We start from the raw sequence: 23,203 nt of genomic DNA on the forward strand, positions 1-23,203 counted from the left end.
ACCTATGAAAATAGCCATGTACCAATAGTTTCCGGGGGCTGAAGTTAAATACAGGAGCATCATTTATTTTAGTTACTTATTTTTAGCCAACTCTTCATTCAAACAATCCTAGTGTGGGGTACTACAAGTAAACAGTACATGAAATAACTAGGCAAAAGCAATTCTATAAAACCAGTCAACAAATTCTGTGAGCACAACTGCCTAACTCCATAGCTAAAACTAATCTAAAACCTGGGGAAATAAAAAAAAGTTGTTAATAGGTGGTGAAAACCCACCAGAGTCAGAATCATGAGCTCCCTGCTCAGTTTAAAGAAATCTTTAAAGGTTCAAGTTATAAAGTCTAGATGAGTATACTTCAAATACTTCTTTATTAAAACAGAAGGCTGGAATGTGAAAGCTAAGAAACTGAAAATTGACGTGGTAATTTTATTGTTTATTTGATAGCCTTTGTTAACTCACCACAACAATTCCTCCAATGTATTCAAAGGCACAATGTGCTATGCACCCATACTGAATAGTATATCCAAGAAGTCGAAGAGTCTTTCTAATGACATCTTGCAACATAGCAGTTTTATGGTTGTGCAGCTGGTCCTAGTTTAAGAGATCGGAAATACACCAAATATGAATTCTCACCATAGTACAAGCATTCAACAGAATTTATAAAATACACTAACATAAGATGCTACATTTCAAAAACCAGGATTCAAATTAATTTTCAGGGAGATTAATTTGGTCAAAAGTTCAAGAAGAATTTTAATGTGGGTTATGTGGAGTTGAAAAAAAAAATCACAGAAGCAACTTGTCCTCACTGCTTAAAAGCACAACTATCCTTCCAGCAAGACATTCCTAATGTAAACTACCACTTAGGCTTTCTTCTTAATCTCTCATTTCATTCATTACATATTTCGCATAATTAAAGAATTACAAAACATTGATACAAAACAAGTAACACAAACAATGAGAATAAGAGATTAAAATAATTAATTAACATGATTTAATTCAAGTTTTAGATAATAAAGATTTACTTTGCAGTTTTCTGGTAGCTGGTACTGGTAGACTGTGAACTGATGAATTTTGGCTATAACGTCATTCCAGAATTGTTTGTTTAGGCAAGTCCAGACAATGTTGTATGTAGTCTGCTTTTGGAGCCAACATAAATCAGAACTATCAGAGTAAATTCCGTATGGTAAATTTCAACCTGTATGGAGTAAAATGTGATTTGGTAAGTATTTTTTTAGACCCTTTAAATGTCTTTATTAAGCATATTTGTTACCATTCCTTCACAAAAAGTCCCATGGTGGGTTACTTCACAATAAAACAGTAAATTACAATATACAGACAGCAAACAGTTAAACGTGCAATCAGTGAATAACATCATTTGAAGGAATGTTGTTAAATATGACCACTCTTGTTCTGAACTGGAAAATTAAAATCATCATTACATTTCTTCTTGAATGAGATTTGGGCTATTTGTGTTTGGGTAACAAATGGTATATCTTACTAAGCAGTTTCTGGGTGTTGAGATTTGTTATACAAGAATCAAACGCCTAAACGTTATAAGGATGGCTGAATTTAGCATGTTACAATATATCTGACTTGAAAATATGGGGAAAAAACCAACCTACTAAGTGAAAACCTTTCATGAGAGGGTTAATTGTTCATACATAATTATATGGTCATTGATCATCCATCTGTAAATTGTTATGATATAGCTCCCCCATATATCCTTAAGTTTCATTCATTATGAAAGATGGGTGTCAAATGTGCACTCAATTTGGTACCATCCCAATATGGCATCTGCCAGACCCAGTCTAGATACAGTGGTACCTTGGCTTACAAACTTAAACCGTTCCGGAAGTCCGTACTTAAACCAAAGCGTTCTTAAACCAAGGTGTGCTTTCCCATAGCAGCGGGGGACTCAATTTACAAGTGGAACACACTCAACAGAAAGTGGAACATGTTCTGCTTCCAAGGCAAAATTCACAAACCAAAACACCTGCTTCCAGGTTTGCAGCATTCTTAATCCAAGTTGATCATAAACTAAGCTGTTCTTAAACCAAGGTACCACTGTATTCAAAACACAGAGGTGGTTCTGATGGGACAGAATCACAACACTAGCTTTCTGGCAGGTGTGCTGCCACTGCTGACCTGGAAGTAGAGGGTGAGGCAAAGGGAGGATCAGTGTAGTGCAAGTGCAACAACAGGAGTATTAGCTTTACCCAACTACTTCACCTGCACCACTCTTTCCCTCTTGGTAAGAGGCAGTGACACACCTGCCAGGAAGCTAGCATTGCAGCTCCACCCCACAAGGCAAACTGCTTCTGTTATTATTTTGGATACTAGGCAATATAATAGATATGTGCCAGAAACATGAAGAGAAATACACATTACCCATTTCTTATAGAATATGTTTCCCTAACCCTACTGGAAGTTCTGACATCTCACTGTGGAATAGCTTTTGCCTCCTTTGTAGCCTCACCACATTGCTGGCTCACAGTCACATTAAGACTTATCAAGATTCTCTTGTGTTATTTCCATTTAATGCGTTTCTATGAAAAAACAAAGTGCTTATTTCTGGGTGTCAAATGCATCAATTGAATACAGAAGAAACTTCTAAAACTTATATATGGAAATTAGATGACGACTGAAGCAAAACACATTAACACAATAACAGAAGCACAGTTGTCAAGAGAAAAACATTAATTAGCTCTCTACCTAACCAGTATCCCTATATCCACTTGTGGAGATCTTTGAAATTTTAGAGGAAAGACAGAAAAAGCTTTAAATGATTGTGCAGCTAATTCCAGTGTTGGGATCGGAAAATTACTTTCATATTTACCATAAACGCAAGAAGTCAACTATAATGAGAAACAGAAGCCTATAGAGATGGTGGTCTTATTGTGGTTGTTTTTTCTTTAGTCAAAACTGACTTCTTGGCTGTTGTTTTTAATTGTTTTCCATACTTGTCTGCTTTCCAAGCTGTTATCCTCCATGGGCTGAAATATCCAGGATTTAGCAGTCTTACTATAAGCTACTAATGCACTATTCAACAGTAACAGGCACAGAGAAACTATTTCAATAACATGCTGGAATTGCTAACCCGCTATTCACAAAGTTGATATGTAAGGTATACCATTGGCAAAACCTTAAAATAAATTATCTTCCTTTTTGATGTATGCAGCGCCAGGAATATGGGCAAAAGGGCACACGTAAATTGAAACGGGAACAGCTGTATTCTGAACTAATTATGCTTTCAATCATAGTTTACTCAGAAGCCACAGAAAAAGTGTTGCACTTTAATCAGCCCAGGAAATTATAAGACTATGGGTAAAACCTTGATGTCAGAGGGCAAAATGCTGTGAGTTGAAAACATTTTTTGTAGGTAGTAAAAGAAAGATTGAGTGTCAGCAGATCACTCAGTGTCATAGGACAGGTGGGAATTAATGACCACAAAGTATCTAGCAGGAGCTACAGTAACAAAGTCTCTCCTGCAATAATTGCTAGAATGGCCTCCTCGGTTAAAGAGCAATTTGAGCCTGAAAGAAATTGCTTAGTTGTCTAGTTCAAACACAATATGACTATAACAAGAGAAAGAAAGGCCCAGACACCTGCGGAGAGCATGAGAAAACATATACATAAGGATGTTAGGTGGTAAGCACTACATAAAATAAATATTTCATATGAAAACTTTTGGAAACCAACACACTCAAGATGTCAAGAACATGTGTAATGCAAGGAAAATATTGAAGTTAAAGCTCTGGCACAGATCTCATGAGGGCTCTTTGTCCAATTTTCTACTCATATATATGGGCCATTTCTTGTGAAATGATTTCATTTGATATTAAATTAGTCTGAGTGTTATAGTGCTTATTACACCAGGCTTATTACAGAAACTGAGTCCTCCTCCTAAGGATGTCATTAAAGCATACAGTATGCTCTAAATATACAAAGCAGGCAGACTGTCCACTGTTCCATTCACAAAGTGTTAGGTTTTGACCATACCATGCTTTTAATAGCAGAAGAGAGAGTGCTTCAACATAATGGAGAGGTCGGGTAACTTCCCAAAGCCCTCCAAATATAAAAAGGGAGAGGTTTCCTATATCTTTCCAAGAATGTGCTGAGCAATGGAAGGTAAGGGGGGGAGAGAGATGAAGAGAAACTGTCATGTCAAAATTTATCAGGTGGAATGGGACAGTACCGAAAGGAGAAGGGAAAATGGATACAGTACCAGGATATAGAGGTCCTACGCTGACCCATGAGAGTACAGATGGTGACCATTTTGTGCAGGGGTTCCGTTCCTGATCCCCGTGCGCATCGGCAGAGCACACATGAGCCAAACCCAACTCACCCAGCCCCTCCAGCCCCATTTTCAGGCCACTTCCGGGTCAGCAGCAACAAACACGTGCTGGGACATGCTGATTAGTTACACTGTTAAGTCAAGTGCTTCTGACCACTAGAATCTATTTTGGGGGGATGAGCTGTAATACACACTAATAGATGGAAGTCAGCTGTGGGATGCACAACTTTGTATTGTTTTAACAGCCCTTTTAACTGAAGCTCCTGAGACTACAAAGAGTTTCTAGTCTTCGAACAAAGTGGTGATCCAGCATAATGAAGCACTGTGCTTCAGTTACAGTACTTGTAAATTTACATTAGAAGGAATATATTAGTGGCATTTCCCTGAAAAAATATTCTTCACACATTTCCTAAACAGTACTGCCTTAATTATAAAGAGATTAATGTAATACTTCAAGATGCTTAACCATTTGTCACACAGTACACTTGTCTGCAGGTAAATACAGCAAGTATAGACACCTATGCAACAAGAGTACTATTTGAACTACATATCACCAACTTTCATATACCTACAACCATGGGCATAAACATTCCTGCAGCCAAAATCTGTGTGGTGCACTGTGGAGAGAAGTTACAGATAGGTAGCCGTGTTGGTCTGCCATAGTCAAAACAAAATAAAAAAATTCCTTCCAGTAGCACCTTAAAGACCAACTAAGTTAGTTCTTGGTATGAGCTTTCGTGTGCATGCACACTTCTTCAGATACTGAAGATACTGTGGAGAGAAGTTCACAAAATTGTGTAACCTTGTGCTAGGCTGTAAAACAGTTCAAAAGGTACAGTATATTACCTCTGTGCTCCCTTGAAAAAAACAGTTTGTGTGGTTCCCTAGATCATGCCTATGCAGCATGGTAATTTGTGTGTGTGCAGATTTCTTTTCAAGTGTCGGCCTTTATGGATTGCATCCTTAATTGCTTATGGCTAATTCATGACACTGATATGTACTATGTGATAACTCACTGTCAAGGCTTCATTCAAGAAATATAAACTGATGTGGGAAGACACTTATTCAGATTTGTGATATAAAATACACATTTTACCTGATACTTTTCATCCAGTCCAAAGTCAAATCTGAAATATAAATACAAGAATCTTTGCATTTTTCATTACCCGATTCCACCCCCACCCCTTGTTTATAAAATTAATCACAGCTAGCAGGGTGGAAATCGCTGTGAGCTCCATGAATGACATCCAAGAGATGGGAAAGGATTAGTTCACAGTTGCTGCCAGTTATAGCGCCAGGTGGCTTTTTCTGCAGCGAAGGTGTTAGCGATAATCCCATTACGCTGGTACTAAATCTTGCAGACATCAAAATTATCACCAAGGTTCCTTTTCATCCCATCCTTTCCAAATGACTGGAAGTCGCTTCACCTGAAAGAAGTCAAATCCACATGCAGCTGCTGTTTTAGCAGCCAGCAGACTCCCCGAGAATGCCAATCGTGATCCAATTTCGCTGTGCTGGTGGCCCCTATTCCCTGTCCAATAATACATCTGTTAAAAAATCCTACAGCTACAAATCAAGTTTAATCCTACCAGGGACCTCATGTTGGTCTTGTCTTCCAAAAAGGCAGCAGGTTCTGCTGTCTATCTCTGCTAGTGTCTGGGGAATACCCTTTAAATCTCAGTCCTACTTAGAAGAATAAGCTAAGGATCACAAAACATGACCTTAAAAACCCCGATATGACTATATTCTGACCCAGAGGCATTCATTCTAGGTGAAGATTAGAACTTTGCATAATAAGATTACACAGCAAGTGAATGATATCAAGGGACTATCCATATGCAGCCGCCTGGTTTTCTATAGAGAGCCTGTGCTCTGCAATATGCAGTGTAGACGAAACAGAGCTTTGCCTTTCTAGATGAAGTAAAATAGATTCACATAAATTAGTTGGCCATTTCCAGATTCCTAAATCCCCTATTACATCTTTTATTGACAGCTCCTGTGAGGATAGCACAATCATTATTTCTTTTTTGCTGTTGGCTTCTGAAACAATGGAGCTCTCTAAGTGAAATGTACATGGACTGTGTGTGGAAATTAACATCTTGTTTGCTGTAATCTTGGATTACAATTGACATTGTGCATAATAAAAGCAGGAAACAGGGATAGAATTATCCTCTTCCTGAAACCAAAGGCTTTCTCAAATTCATGAAATAAATAGTGTAAGATAAGAATTTTTAAAATGTTGTTGCCATTCATATATAATCTTTAAACCAATTAAATACACAACTGAGTAAGCCAAATATATTTTTTAATTTAATATACACTCAAATCCTCCCTGTTAATTAATCATGTTTGCTGTGGACACATAAATTTATCAATAAGCTTACTGATTATGAACATTTTTGTTTCTGTGCTGTCTTACTTAGGGTACCTGATTATAACTACTTTCTTCTTAATAAATTCCAACTGAAATCAATGAAACGTACATATACATGTGTATATTGCACCTTGACGTTTATGTGAGTTGTAGAATTTTGAGATATATCAATCCATCTTTTTTTCTGGAAAAATAAAGAAGTCAATACTTTATTGATTTTAACTCATTATTAGGAAAAACAAGCTCCATGCACATACAAAATGGAAGGGGCCAAATGTTTTTATCATCTGTGTCACCAGTTTCACATTTTAGGATTAATACTTGAAATGTAAAGATACATCATACATGTTCTGCATGGTAAGATATCAGCCATAAACAGGCTAAATACATATTGCAAGATTGCAAATAATTAAACAAGGTTGTGCAATCCCAAACCACAGCAAAATCTGAAGACGTGTAAGAACCATCTGAGTTGCCATATGTCCATATTGTACTGGAAGAAGCAGAAAGTCAAGCCTTCCTTGAAATGTAACTACAGAAGAGGTCTGAAATGTAAGTAGCCTTCAGAACCATTCACCAGTTTGCTGAAGAAAGGGATTTCTTCCTCAATCAGCTTTCCAAAATCTTTATTTACGAAACTGCTTCTGTATTGCTGGTATCATGACATACATCTGTAACTAATGGCTATCAATATGTAAGTGAGAATTATTTACCGCTTCTCTGGAAATTAGTAGTCCTAAAGCTGTCTGAGCGCACGGAGTACAGGTGCTAGACATGGTGTCATTTTCCATGCAAGGGTCATTTTCGTAGGGGCAGTCAACACAGATACGTGTTTTCTTTTGGTGTTGAGCTAAAAGTTTTTGGTCATCAGCTTTTGCCTTGAAAGTAAGAGGCTAGGTTCATAAGGGCCTTTCGAATTTGAGGAGGGGGTACCTATGGTTTTTGAGTGATGGGAGTTACCATTTGGTGGGTACTTAAGTTCTAATAAGTCCTTTCCTCTCCCATTTATACTGCTGCAAAAAAAGCTCACTGTGGCAGCCACTTTCCATCTGCCACCCTTCAAATGTGGAAAGAAGCTACATGATGATGTAACCTCATTAGAAGGGTTATGGCAGGGGAACAACCACTTCCATCAGGGACTGCCCCCACAACGTCCACTGGAATCACGGTGCATCAAGACATACCATTGTTCTGGGTCATTCGGCAGGGAGGGAGAATGGCTGCTCGTAGGCAGCTGCCACAAAGATCTCTGCTGAAAAGATCTTTTTACAACTTTAGGACCCAGTATCCACTCCTAGCCTAAAACTCACTCCCCTCCCCCAGCCCTGATTTTCAAAAAAACTTCAAAAGGAAAGTGAACCCATCAGGGATATCCAACCCATTCCAGGGTGTGCTTTGCGCCCAGGAGGTCCAATTCACACAGAAAGTTTCTGCATGAGGACGAGGGCTTCCCCAATGGCTTAAATGTCAGGATCATCTCTGCACATGTATGCTTGTTAGATGTGTAAAATTTATTGTCATTTAAGTCAATAGGAAACTGGTATTACCGTATTTTTCGCTCTATAAGATGCACCAGACCATAAGATGCACCTAGTTTTTGGAGGAGGAAAACAAGAAAAAAAAATTCTGAATCTCAGAAGCGAGAACAACAAGAGGGATCGCTGCGCAGCGATCCCTCTTGCTGTTCTGGCTTCTGTGATAGCTGCGCAGCTTCATTCGCCCCATAAGACGCACACACATTTCCCCTTACTTTTTAGGAGGGAAAAAGTGAGTCTTATAGAGCAAAAAATATGGTATATGTACTACCCGTATGAAGGATGGGTAGAAATTATTGAAAGTTGTAAATAATAGGCGGAGAATTTGCCCAAACTATTATATTTTGTATACATCTTATGACACTACATAATTTTTCTACATAAATTCTCAACACATATCTTTCCAACCATCTTTAAATATCTAACACCCATGTCTATGTATACACTTTTGGATGAAAGCCCCATTGCTTTCTATGGTCCTAGCTACTTAGACAAAAACTGGGATGCATATGACCAGAGTAATAGTGTATGGAACCACATTAGATAATTAACACTCCATTAATACTCATTTGAGGCTGTTGCATTTATGTGACAAATAACAGAAATCAATATTTAATCACATGGCTATATTTTCCTCTATTTTTGGATAAGCATTACAAATACACAGTTTCTAAACATGAATAGATGAGTGCAATGATATTCAGTCTAAGTTAATCCCCAGACATCTAAATCCATGAATAAAAAATCATCAGGTTTAAATACACTGAGCCTATTAAGCAAGAACAAAAGCATATGCACAAAAGAGCTTTTAATATATTTCAAAGCCCACAAGAGCCATGGTCTCATTAAAATTATAAATTACTCAAACATGGAATGAAGATTCAAACTGCAGTGCAGCTAAGCAGATTACAGAAAACCTCGCGTTCCATATGATAACACACCATGGCCCTCCCAGATGGGGGCCTGGAACAAAAAAGGCCATCACTGCAGCTAGGGAAAACCACCTTGTGATCTCTGGTTTCTGTTCAGCAGATGACAGCCAAATAATATGTTGATTATTCTGTTTGTGCTGCTAAGCTTGTAAGATGGCATAAAAGCGATATGATCTATTGTGAACTCAATGCTAATGTGTTGCTCTACTCATAAATGATATACTGAATGTATTTGGAAACAATCTTTTATCTTTTAGGCCACTTTTTAAATGCATGAAATAAAATAAAAGGCAGCACCAAACATTATTAAATATGATGTTTTTAAGTAAAAGAGAAGGGGGAAACCTGGCATAGCAAAGACAAACAAGCCTCAGTCATCGCTTTGTGAAGTCAGAGGTCATATTTCTATTGTATTTAATGGGGTTTGGATCAAGCCCTTCACAAGCCAAGTACAGCCAACTTTTTCTACATCAGTATCATGTTGAAAAGTTGAAGGCCTGAACTTAAAAGCAACAATACAGCTTTAACTTTGAATGGTCATATAAGTGTGTGTGTGTGTGTGTGTGTGTGTGTATACACCATTATTATTATTATTTGTGTGTGTGTGTGTGTGTGTGTGTGTGTGTGTATATATGACCATTTATATATATATGCATATTTAAAAATTTACAAAAGGAAAAAATGTTTTGAGTCTCTGCCATTTCGTTTATAGCAGTACCTGTTGATATGACTACTTACTATCTTTATATCATATAATTTGTGTTTCCTGGTACAGAAGTACTGATAGCCTTCTAATAACTAATCAGAGTTATGTAGCAGAATAGAGTTTTACTGTTGCCATATTTGTTTCTGAGACTAAGACCTGGCATATCAAGAGGTCATAAAGAAAGCAGTTGTCATATTTAAGGAAAAGCCATTCTGAAGAACTACTGACCTCTTCCATTGCTTCCAAAATGTTAATGAGCAAGTGAAACAGGATTCACAGATGTTTCTTATTTTCAGTCAGATGCACACAAGACCCACAAATGCAATTTGTGTCATTGGTTAAATGAAAGTAGATATGAACTATGTTTCGAACAATAACATTGCTGTTGTTGTTGTTTAGTCGTTTAGTCGTGTCCGACTCTTCGTGACCCCATGGACCAGAGCATGCCAGGCACTCCTGTCCTCCACTGCCCCCCGCAGCTTGGTCAGACTCATGCTGGTAACCTCGAAAACACTATCCAACCATCTCATCCTCTGTCGCCCCCTTCTCCTTGTGCCCTCCATCTTTCCCAACATCAGGGTCTTCTCCAGGGAGTCTTCTCTTCTCATGAGGTGGCCAAAGTACTGGAGCCTCAGCTTCACAATCTGTCCTTCCAGTGAGCACTCAGGGCTGATTTCCTTCAGAATGGAGAGGTTTGATCTTCTTGCAGTCCATGGGACTCTCAAGAGTCTCCTCCAGCACCATAATTCAAAAGCATCAATTCTTCGGCGATCAGCCTTCTTTATGGTCCAGCTCTCACTTCCATACATCACTACTGGGAAAACCATAGCTTTAACTATACGGACCTTTGTTGGCAAGGTGATGTCTCTACTTCTCAAGATGCTGTCTAGGCCTGTCATTGCCCTTCTCCCAAGAAGCAGGCGTCTTTTAATTTCGTGGCTGCTGTCACCATCTGCAGTGATCATGGAGCCCAAGAAAGTAAAATCTCTCACTGCCTCCATTTCTTCCCCTTCTATTTGCCAGGAGGTGATGGGACCAGTAGCCATGATCTTCGTTTTTTTGATGTTGAGCTTCAGACCATATTTTGCACTCTCCTCTTTCACCCTCAATAAAAGGTTCTTTAATTCCTCCTCACTTTCTGCCATCAAGGTTGTGCCATCTGCATATCTGAGGTTGTTGATATTTCTTCCGGCAATCTTAATTCCGGCTAGGGATTCATCCAGCCCAGCCTTTCAATAACATTGCTAGGTGATAGTAAATTACTTCCTACAAATCCCTCTTCAAAACTCAAGTCTCTGGGAAGCCTTTGGAACAACACCCAAGTCCCAGGAAACCAAGGTCAGACCTATCATTAGGCAGAGTGAAGCAAGTGCCTCAGGCAACTATCTGGAGGTGGGGGGCAGTAAAGGCAGCCCCCCCCCCCGGTTTTTCCACTGAGCCTTCTGGCTGTGCCCTTCAGTCATAACACCCCCATAAATAGGTGGCTGCCTTCAGGTATACTTAAATAAAGTCCACTGTCAGTCCAAGTGGCTTCTGTACACAGAATGGGGAAGAAGGTCCCCTCTTGTCCTTTTATTGGTAGCAAAATGTTTAGGACCAGCCTTGCAACTTGTTGTTAAGTATGCCAAGGTACATGTAATCAGTATAACTGCATATTCGTCTCCTGTTTATCATGCCACCTCGTGCCTTTCCCTATAACAAATAGATGCAATTAGCTAACCGAAACAAAGGAACGTTTACTTATACTTAACTTTGAGCACTAATTTCTCATCCTCAACATAGTGACCTGGATCCTAACAAACTTTCAACTCATGGAATTGAGTTCAGTTCATTGAAAAGTTCTTTCCTGTCTCCCCTGTTCTTCTGTAACCCTTGGCCATAGCTGTCAGCTTTCAAATTTGAAAATAAGGGATCAGCAGCCTTGAAAATAAGGGATCAGCAGCCTCACCTGTCCCAGGGAGCCTCGAAAATAAGGGATCAAATAAGGGAAAATAAGGGATCAGCAGCCTCACCTGTCCCAGGGACAGTCTACAAGATATCTAATAATCTGGGAGAGCAGCAGGAAACGGCACTGGACTAAGGGAATTTCACGCAAAAAAAGGAAAGGTGGACAGCTATGCCCTCGGCATGCATACACCCTGAACGTTTAGGGACGAAGATCCCTCTAAAATAGTGTGGCACCCTACCCTAATCTTTCATGGGTTCCATGTGCTTACCCAGGGTTTGTGTTTCCTTTGGAATGAGGTACAGTGGAGACTGTGCTGTCTTTATGATACATGGTTCATTTACACATATATAAAACCAGATTCTACAATGGAGGGGTTCACAGCATTAAAGGGTCTTGCTTCTCCCATAGCCGCAGGCTTGGATTCAAACAGTTCTCAAACATTGCTCTCACTCTCTCTCCAGCTGACAACTTTACTTCCAGGTCACATCACTCCAACTCCACTCTAAACTCAGGTTTTGCCCTTCTAACTAGGAGTTGAGGGAGGGGCCTCACCCATTTGCTATCTCACATAGAGCTCCTTTCCCTTGTTTCCCTTAATTGTCCATCAAACAGGCTATGACCTCAATACAGGAAGCTAGCCTGGGTTATATTTTAACACTTGCTGGATCCAGAGGTTAGAAGGATTTCGCATACAGCCTACTTCCCTCCCACCCACCCCCAGAAAGCCCTTATAATTTTAGGATGGAATGTGGCACCCGGGATAACTGCAGAATAAGAAGGGGTGAGTTGCTGTGACACCTCCCCCCAGCCAATTGTGATGGTCATGGGGCACATAGTGGGAGGAAAAAGGGGGGGGGGGACTCCATTGTGCAAGTGGAAGTCCTTGTGAAGGGCTTCTACTAATGGGGCTGCTTAGGCAAATCCCACACCAGGATATTAAGTATTTCTAAATAAATAAACACTACTCATTTTAACGGAATTTATTTCCAAGTTAGGTATCATTAGGACTACACCCTTGATGTAGTTTATGTGCTTCCTTAATCTTTGCACTAGTACAAGTCATGCATTATCTCTTCCATTTGCTCTGTATGTTTTCCTGTTTCAAATATGTACACCTTTTTCTGTTTTGAATATGCATAGTACACATTAGAAGTGCTACCTACCAATGACAAATATTATCTGAGCAAGAACTCTATAAACCTTGGAAAAACCCATATGCATAATGACCTGTGCTGTCCTGCAGTAAAATTTTATAGCCTGTTTTTTCAAAGATACTGAACTTACTGAATAATGGCAGATAACACAGTACATTCAGCTGCTAGTTCAAGCATTAGTAAAGCAAACACGGTGGAAGAAATGCCTTACATCCTGGGATCTTAAATTTTTCAAGGTCTTGAAAACACTATCACTGTATTGGTTGTAATTCATAAAAATAACTATTTAGAGGACTGTTTATGGGATTGTTCTCAGAGATAATTTGTTTGGTCGAAATTCATCTGAGTGATCATCAGACAACGTCTTTTGGTTTTCACTGACGTGTTAACAGAAAGCAAATTTCTTTCAGCTTAGATATTTCTAACATTGTTTAACACTTTTATTCTTCTCAGATCTAAGATGATTAAAGCATGCTATAATTTAGACTCCTGGTACAGACTTTTAAAACTTGTAAATACTATTGTGAGATATTTCTGTTGGAATTCAAACTGAAATTGGTATTGCTCGTCAGAAGCAAAGAATCCCTTATGGGGGGAAAACTTATACAAGACTTGCCCATATTTGAAAAGATGTTGCTACTGAGTAACCAGCAATATTTTTTTCTCCCTGAGTTGAAACAGTCAAATAAAAATATAAAACATTATGTGATCTTAAAAAAAATCACATAAAAACACATTACAATCATAATCAGTTCAAAAGAGGAGCAAACTATTGGGATACTAACTCGCAACAGTCCAACCAAAAGGTATGTCTATGTCTTTAGTTGATATCAGATGACTGCTAATGAGGGTGCCAACCGCATCTCCATCAGGAGAGAGTACCACAGCCAGAAGACCACAACACAGAATGCTTTTACCCATATTCCTGTACAACATGCTATGCCTATAGATGGGACTCAAAGAAAGGACTTCCCTGAAGAATCACAGCTCAGGTTGGCAGATATTGGGAGGGGTGTTCCTTTTAGTCCTTGGGTCCTAAGCCATTTAAGGTTTTATATACTAGTGTCAACACAATGAGTTGGTTCTGGTGATTAACAGGTCACCAGAGCAGCTATATAATCCCATTTTTCTGCCCCACTTAATAACATTGCAGCTGTGTTCTGTTCCAGCTTCAGCTTCTGGATCATTTTCACAGATACTTCTACACAGAGTGCATTGCAGTAGACCAATCATGTAGTCGCTAGAGCATGAATAACTGACATCTGACTATCCCTGTTCAGGAGTGGACAAAGTCAGCAAACCAGCAGAAGCCAGAAACGTGTGGGAAGCAACACTCTCACTATGTCCCCAATGCGTAATATCTGCTGCAGAAGAGCATAGCAGCCTGGGGCACTCATAGCGCTACCTTAACATGTCACTGCTGAAACTGGTACACAGATTGATTCCATTCACAGTATTTCCTTAAACAGTAAAAATCAATGGGTCGTAGTCAACCACGTTTTACTTAGAGTAGATCCATAAAATTTTCAATGGGTCTACTCTGAGTAAAACACAGTTGAACACCACCCAAAGCTTCTGCAAATGACATTTTACTTTCCTCACAGAACATCATTCCAATTTAAAGTAGGACATAAGCTGTAAACTTTACCATTTCTTGGTAAAGAAGTGGTACCATTTCTTGGAGCAAATATAATTTCTTGGAGCAAAAGAAATTGCTCCCTTAGATGTCTTTCTCCCTCCCATCTCTTCTATTTATTTATTTATTCATTTATTTATTTAATTCATTAACTAAAATTTCATACCATTTAACTGTAAATAAGACCATTAAGCGGATATGTCAGCCTTCTAGCATTAAAGTACTACCAACTTCTTGATGTAGAAAAAGGGAAGTCAGTTCTGTGGATAGCTTTTTCAGTACAGCTCTTCTTACCAGAAAGCTACCTATGAGACTCATACATACCCCACCCCATGAGAAGTTACAATAATGAATAGTACTTTGATGCTAGAGAAACAGAAACTATGTGTATCAGTGGGAAAAGTTCTAGAGACCTGATGTCAGATCAGAGACTCTCATCTTTGCCATGGACTCTTTGTGTGGCCCCAGGCAATTCATGCTCTCCAACTCTTAATTATCTATCACTAATATGGGAGTGAAAGTCAGTTCAGACATCCAAAGGATGGGAAAAATATAAAGCATGAATGGTATCTCATAGTGATCTGCTTCACAGTGTCACCTGATTTCCTTGTGTGCCCGTACACACATGCATATGAACCTGCACCTTACATGTGTTCGTGGTAACAACTGATGTTAAAATAAAAGGCTTGATAATAAGCTTCTAAAGCACTTGCAGTAATAGTAGTACTGGTAGTAGTACATGCTGTTTCACAACCTGGCAACTTGAGACATGTCTTTGTTTGATTCTTGGAAGTCATAAAAATGTAAAACAATTAAAATGCCCACTTTCTGTGCTCATTTCAGCCTGGAGAAAAACTGAAAAATATGGGAGGGAATCAAAAAGGGTAGAGCCGAACACACAGGAAAATCATATGCATCTAATATAACCCACAAGAGCTCATGCTATACTAACAGTGCAATTCTGTACATGTCTACTCAGAAGTAAGTCCTACTGAATTCATGGAGACTTACTTACTCATACTATATATGACTGCAGCCTAAATTGTTAAGACATTGAGATGCTACTAGATTATCTGCAGTTTATCAGAAAGTAAGTTTTCTTAGGCAAGAATTGATCCAATCTGTTCTATAGCATACAAAGATATAGTTCATTATGAGAAAATAATTTTCCAGCACCAAAATTCCTAATTTTCCTCATGTTAAATTCCTCGTGTTAAATATTCAGCTAATTTGCACCAAGCTAGGATTACACCATTTATATTATATTATTGAAACCTTGGAAATAATAGTATGCATTTCTTTTTTGTGTTCCTTTTTAATATTCAGGAAGCTTTTAAAAGTCAGCAATAATTATTTTAATCTATGCTCTCTGTTTTTCCTTGGGATGGTTCCCAGAAAGACCCATCTCCACAATACCATCTATTGTTTGTACAATATGGCCGCAATCCATAGCCCCAGCAATGAGATGGAAGACATCAAGTTTGCCCAGGGAACTTTGATTTTCCACAGCAAATTGTGGACTAGCACTACTTGTACACACCAGTCTGTCATTCTGGAATGCAGCCACTATAATTAAGTTGGCACTTATAAAATATATATAAATCCATGTATTTTTCATGAAATTATATGACTTAAAAAAACAAAACTTCAGCCTTAACACTTCACTACACGAGCAAGCTTGCAATTTGGATGGGTTATATCCGTGCAACAAAGAAAACAATACAACAGGTTTGAAGCACCACAGAATACCACCATGGTCAGGATCCAAGAGCTAAGAAACAACTTTTCAGCCTCTAATAATATGCACAATGACTTGGGGGTAAGCTCCACTGAACATGGTGGGTTTTTTATTCTTTTAGCAGCAGCTGTCTGTATGGCACTTTAGAGGACAGGTTCCTGCCCCAAGAAGCTTGCACACAAGAAGGGAAGGCAACAGGCAGTTGTTTCCATTAAATATGCTTAGAGTTAGTTACAGGCCCAGTTACAGTAAGGCATGAGAAGTAGTGGTTACATCAAAGCCTTAACAGAAAAGGTGGATTTTGTAGAGATGCTTGAAGAGAAGTGGCATCGCACAGGCATTTGGGGAAGAAATTCCAAAATGCCTATGACTGGGTGGCATGTTATGGAATTTGCTGGGTGCAATGTGTTTTCAAAATGTTGGCTTCTGGACTGAAGGTACTAGATTTCTCAAGCTTATCCCCTCTTTGTTTGTAAAGGGATTAAGAAAATGAAGCCATCATCTTTGCACCTGTAGTCTCTGACCCATTCTATTGAAATACCTAAGAACATCTCAAGAAGCTTGAGCTCACAGCACAGACACTTCAGGGAGCTGTACCGCATGGCTGGTAGCTTTCCTTGTCAGATGACTCAACAGTTAATCTGATTTAGTGACTATAAAACTTTAATCAACAAAATCCAATACTATTACATTCCAGAACTGATGAGAAAAGAGGGTTTTGTGTATAAAGGACAGGTGCCGCTAAGAAGATTATTTAAAATAGCAATGTAACTGACGACAGTGCAGGTGTTACCCCCTACACTAAATCATCTGCTTCTCTCCTTCAGTATGAGAAACAATGATGAAAGTATTCAAATTAGCATAGCTTTGTGAAATAAGAATTATAGAATTTTATAAATTCAAATACAGATTTTAATATTTACACCATATGAAAAAAGAAACAAAATGTCTCATCGTGCTAAAAAGTACCTTATAGCATTAGGGTATGTTAAATTTTGTAACTTTCAAATTTCAAAAATTAGGGGTGCTAAAAAGTTGTAACATGACTTGGGAGTTCAAAATATATTTTGGTTAAATTAATATAATTTCGCTTTGCTTGGTAAGTAAAATGTGTGTAAAATTGCATAGAAATTGTTAAAAAATGGTTACCAAGTACTTGCAGTTATATTTAATATTAATATTATTATCATTATCATTTAGCATTATCTGATATTTTCAGAAGGTAAAACTAAAATTCCAAAAGAAGTTTATGTGCTTCTTCATTAAATGCAGACTTACCGAGCTAAATCTTGTCCAATCAAAAAATAATAGCAGATTTTAACTCACACCCAATAACATATTTTTAAGGCCCTCACTAAAGAAATTTACAAAAAAAAAGTTTCACCCCCTAAAATAACCTTGCTTGCATCTAGTTGCAACCTGACTTTGGAATGTATTGGCCCATACCCATTAGCAGATAGATGCTTACGGTTTTTAAAAATTATTTATAACTCAGATAGAATGTACACCACAGATCAGGAAAGATCTCACCAAAGCCAAGAGGATGCCAGCATGGTTAATGAGCAGTGTCACAGGAGATATTAGAGGCAATAAGGCTCATGTCAGGAAACAGAAGTCTTTTCCAAATGAGAATAAAAAGGAACCTGAACTGTGGCAAAAGAAATGAAAGCAGATACTGAAGGATGCAAAAATTTGCACAGTGTGTTATTGAAACATTAAAGGTAAAGGTAAAGGTACCCCTGCCCGTACGGGCCAGTCTTGCCAGACTCTGGGGTTGTGCGCCCATCTCACTTAAGAGGCCAGGGGCCAGCGCTGTCCGGAGACACTTCCGGGTCACGTGGCCAGCGTGACAAAGCTGCATCTGGCGAGCCAGAGCTGCACACGGAAACGCCGTTTACCTTCCCGCTGGTAAGCGGTCCCTATTTATCTACTTGCACCCGGAGGTGCTTTCGAACTGCTAGGTTGGCAGGCGCTGGGACCGAGCAGCGGGAGCGCACCCCGCCGCAGGGATTCGAACCGCCGACCTTTCGATCGGCAAGCCCTAGGCGCTGAGGCTTTAACCCACAGCGCCACCTGAGTCCCATTAAGGGCATACTAAAAGAGAAAAAGGAGACTGAAACTGAAGGGATTCTTTGCATTGACTTCAGTGTGGAAGATGTTGGGCAGACCCCTGTGCCTGAAGTAACGTTCTCAGGAAGGGAAACTGAGGAAAATAGTGATGGCAAGAGACAAAAGTTCTTATTGGCCTAGATAGAATAAAAAACAAAAAAACAAACCAATCTTTGGGTCCAGATATGACATTAACACAAGTATTCTTAAAGAATCTGGTGATGGGAGAAAAGACCCAATAATCTTCTGAAGTAGTCACATCTGTGGATGAAACATTTTTCAACATTTTGCCAGCGCTCTATACTTGTCCGTCCCTGTGCACTTTCACTAGTGCACTGATCTCAACAGAAGATATATATAGCTGAAGGCAAGTCCAGGTTCAAGAGTTCAGAAGCAATGCATATGTTAAAATGCAAATGGAGGATGCTTCAAATTGCTCTGCAAGGCAAATTGTAACGGTCTACTGACCCACCCTGTGAACCAGGATCCCACCCTTTGCCACCCTTCCCTCTCCATGGCCTGCAGCAGGGTAAATATGAAGTGGGAACCCAATATGCACAACAGAAAGGTATACACAAGATTTCACTGCCATATAAGGCAATTTAAATTGGTATCCATGTACAAGTTCCAATGGGTTTCCACAGCCAAGGTCAAGCAAGTGATTAAGAGTGCTACTCTGCATTAATCCTGGAGAGCTAACGTGGCTTTTCTGCCGTGTAGCCAGAACCTTCTGAGTCATGTACAATGAAATCTTCAGAAACCTCTTGCACCGAATTACAGTCTTAACTGTGCCAGGCACCAACCACCCACCTTCCCAATTGGCCTCACCAGCATTAGCTGGTAAGCTACACACACGGAAAACAATTCGAATAAACGACTACCTCTGCACGATCCAATGCATGCTTACTCTCTAGTCAACCCCAAGGTGCCTTGGAGGAGGGGAGGGCGTTACTTTCGTGTAAGTATGCACAGAACACCAACACTTTAGAGAAAGTTAAGTTCTCATAACGAGCCAGGTGGGTGGAATGAGGTGAGGGGGCTCCGGCCCGCCCGTCACAGGTAGTAGCAAATATTTTTCCCCACTCCCCCAGGGTCACACCACTTCCTGCACCTAAACAGGAAGAGGGACGTACAGCATACTGGATCTCGTTTCCAAATTTATTTATTTATTAAACATAGCTTCCTCAGAAGCGTCCCGTTGCCTAGAAAGGCCCGACTGGCACTCCCCTCCTTCACGGAGCGCTACGAACGACACCTCTAGCGGACAGGCTCGCGAGCTGCCTCTTCCTGCCCTTGACTCACCTGCCTGGGCCAGAAGCCGCGGGGACCGAGAGCCCTCCTCGCCTACCCCCAGCCGACGCCACTGCGCCTGCCAACAACCGGCCTCCCCATTGGCTCGCCGCGCGTCCGTCCCCTCCACCCGCCCCGCCGCGCCGGTCGCCTCTTCCCTGTCAACGGCGCAGAAGCTAAGATGGCGGCCTTGGCGACCGGCGGGCCGGCCCAAGAGCAGCAGAGTGCCAGGGCAACGACGAGTTTCCAAAGGAAAGGGCCGAATGGAGGAGGAGGAGGAGGCGGCCGCTTGGCCGTTCTGCCGGGCACCCGGCCCTCGGTCCGGCACGGGCAGCTGCTGCTTTCCAGCGGGGTCCCCTCTCTGGACTATGTGCTAGGTTGGTGCCGGCAGCGCTGCGCAGTCTCCTGACACGTCCCGCCACCTCGCCGTGCGGGTTTCGCGGTAGTCGAGCGGGCTGAGGTGGCCTCGGAGGGCAGGCGAGGCGAGGCGAGGCGCTGGGGGGCTGCCTGGCTCCCCTCAGTAGCAGCCCCTCCGAGCCCCAGAGCTGCTTCCCTCCTGACTGACCCGCTGCCGGGCTCAGGGTGCGCGGAGGAAAGCAGGGAGGCTGCGAGAGAAGGGGGAGCGGGGGTGGGGAGCGGGACGGATCCGGCCGCCTCGTGCTGGGACGGGGCTGTGGGTTCGACCCCCGCGTTCCCACTTACTTACTCTCCGCTGTCCCAGGGGGCTAAGTATTCCGCCCAAGGAAACTTGAGGATGCTCGAGGAGAGCATGGCTTCTTGAAATGCGCGCGGAGCCAGAGGATGGGGAGTGGAGTCAGTCCCGGCAGAGCAGGCATGGCTTTTTTAAAGAGACGTGCCGTCATCTAGATAGCCACTGACTGGCTGTCCTCCTTTCGCGTGTTTCCCCTTGCTCGTTCGCTGATGCCATGCCGTCAGGATAGCGTTGCCTACGAGTGCCTTCTCGCATCAAAGCGTCCATGAATACAAAGCAGCCTCACGCAGCAGTTTCTGTGTAGAGGCTCTGTGTAGGTCTGCTCAATATCGATTTAAAAGAACCTCGAAAATCTAACGCTACGGGGCACATAGTAGCAAAATACGAATGGATTGAGTGGAACCCAGCAGTATTCAACATATCCATGTAATAGCTGCAGCGTGCACCAGTTTCACCCTGCAGACCACCCTCAGCCCATTTGACTTGCACTGCTGTAAAACTTCTTGAATACTGAGTTAAATGTGCGTTGTGTTAGAGACTGGGCATGTATGTTAAAAAAACTGTGTGGGAGCAATTAGTTCTTTTATTCGTTCGTTTTTAAACTTGTGCATCCTGCTTCATACCCAAAGTGCCCAAGTGGGTAGTTTCTGCAAAATAAACACAATGGTGTTGTTTAAAAGCTACTATAAAGTTGGTGTGGACCTGATGTGTTTGCTTGGGAAACTTCTGACACCTCATGGTAGTCACGTTGAAACTTCTAAAGGAGTTGTGCACTGTGTGTGCAAGTTATAAATAAAACACAATGGTTCAGGTGTAAAATGATGCTTAAGGCCACTTGGTTTATATGTGCCGTACACCATCCTATAAATTTAGTCCTCACTTTTCAATAATCATACTTGAAGCCAGTGGGACATGCACATTGTGGTCAAGACCTTGGTTTACAATTAATTTCTTCTTCCTGACACTTAGGACTCTCATTTTGAATCTAGCTAGAACTTCATGTATCTCTTTATGTTCAGATATGAGTTGCATCATGCATCAGGTATTTTATCTAAAAATGGTCATTTCATGGGCTCACAGATTTGGGAATGTAGTGGTTTGGTGGGATGTCACTACCATAGGGAATTCCCTGCCATCCTTTTAAAGGAAAAGGCCTATGAGGAAGTGAGTGATAATTCAGTAGGATCAGGAGTTGCTGCAATATACATTAGATGCGAGAATTGTTGTTAAAAATGTGCCCTGAAGAAGGAATTTCCCAGATGCAATTCACTTATAATAAACAACAATTTGAGCAGCTAGAATTCTACCCCTTCTTTTTTTCTGTTTGGCAGTGGTACTATTCCAGTTTTGTGGTTTTTCTGTGTTCCCATTTCTGACAGAACAGATGTGTGAAAGGGTCATGTGGCAAAAAATATATGACTCTCACTCTAAGGTTCCCATGCACATGAACCTGTAAGTGAGTAGACATATTTGGTTATATATTAGCTTGGCTGGGCATGAGTTCAGTAAGGTTTGTTGTGAGTATATAGATGTGTATGCAATTCTCACATCAGCAAACACCTTCAAAAGTGTAATGCACTAATCAGGCCTTGGGTGGTCTGCTTGATACAACCATTGTACAGTGGTACCTAGGGTTACATACGCTTCAGGTTACATACGCTTCAGGTTACACACTCCGCTAACCCAGAAATAGTGCTTCAGGTTAAGGACTTTGCTTCAGGATAAGAACAGAAATCGGGCTACGGCGGCAGCAGGAGGCCCCATTAGCTAAAGTGCTGCTTTAGGTTAAGAACAGTTTCAGGTTAAGAACGGACCTCCGGAACGAATTAAGTACTTAAACTGAGGTACCACTGTAGTAGATTAGATAAGACATGCTCTTCAGACAGAAAAGAACAGAAATGAAAAACTATCACTGATTCCATCTCATTTTATCATCATTAGGAAGGGAACAGTTGCATTTTAATGCTTACTCAATAGGAAAACTGTTAGCCGAACATTTTTGCCAAATGCCATTGGCTAAACCTCATCTCAAATTTTGTATTATTATAATCCTTGCTTCTACTTAATTTTTTGTGTTATTTTGCCTTCTCCAATATATATATAATCTTTAGGTGGGATGAGATCATTTTGGGATCCCCCATTCTGAAATACAAGATCTAATTCTTCACATTATGAGGACATTTAAATTTCACACATGACCATGAATACATCATTCAGAAGTGATTTCAGTCATAACTGTCATCCCATTTATTTCAATAGGAATGAAATTCAGCCAACTTGGTCTGGATCCAAGCTAGGGCCATTAGCTTAAAAAAATTATGTATGTTCATTTATTTTGCATTTTATATGCTTTCCTGCAAAGAGCTTTGGGGTGTCCACAAAGGTCTCCAATCTTGTGGGGTGGGGTAGGTTAGTACAGTCATACCTCGTGTTGCGTTTGCTTCAGGTTGAGTGTTTTCAGGTTATGTCCCGCAGTGACCTGGAAGTACAGGAAAGGGTTACTTCCGGGTTTTGCCACTCGCGCATGTGCAGACACTCAAAATGACATCATGCGCAGAAGCGGCGAATTGCAACACGCACAGACGCAGGTTGCGTTCTGCTCATGTTGCAAATGGGGCTCCGGAACTGATCCCGTTCGCAACCAGAAGTACCACTGTATGTGTGACTGGCACAATGTTACCAAGTGAGTTTCACTGTTGTGTAAAGATTTAAACTTGGATCTCCCTAATCTGACATCTACCAAGTAGACAGTGTTCTTTGCCATCAATGATC

General features: G+C 40.7%; 2 protein-coding genes across 6 annotated transcripts in view; one reads left to right on the forward strand and one right to left on the reverse strand.

Annotated features, from left to right (window-relative positions):
• Positions 1–19,838, reverse strand: part of IMMP1L (inner mitochondrial membrane peptidase subunit 1) — a 31,833-nt gene extending 11,995 nt beyond the window's left edge. The window contains exons 1-4 of one of the 4 annotated variants that reach the window (XM_079974342.1): positions 19,732–19,833; positions 2,439–2,549; positions 1,026–1,198; positions 460–591 (exon numbers count right to left, since the gene is read on the reverse strand). In XM_079974342.1, coding sequence (XP_079830468.1) covers positions 460–564 — 105 coding nt within the window. In that variant the 5' untranslated portion in view covers positions 565–591; positions 1,026–1,198; positions 2,439–2,549; positions 19,732–19,833. Of the gene's footprint in view, positions 1–459; positions 592–1,025; positions 1,199–2,391; positions 2,550–19,731 lie in introns of all 4 variants that reach the window. The other 3 variants (XM_079974341.1, XM_079974340.1, XM_079974343.1) reach the window with 3 other exon arrangements.
• A 19-nt stretch (positions 19,839–19,857) lies between these two features.
• The window catches only part of ELP4 (elongator acetyltransferase complex subunit 4), a 151,251-nt gene continuing 147,905 nt past the window's right edge, over positions 19,858–23,203 (forward strand). For both annotated transcript variants that reach the window (XM_079970232.1, XM_079970233.1), the window contains exon 1: positions 19,858–20,096. In XM_079970232.1, coding sequence (XP_079826358.1) covers positions 19,901–20,096 — 196 coding nt within the window. In that variant the 5' untranslated portion in view covers positions 19,858–19,900. The remainder of the gene's footprint in view (positions 20,097–23,203) is intronic.

The sequence above is a fragment of the Podarcis cretensis genome (assembly GCF_951804945.1).
Source record: "Podarcis cretensis genome assembly, chromosome: 1".
In the NCBI taxonomy this organism is placed as follows: domain Eukaryota; kingdom Metazoa; phylum Chordata; class Lepidosauria; order Squamata; family Lacertidae; genus Podarcis; species Podarcis cretensis.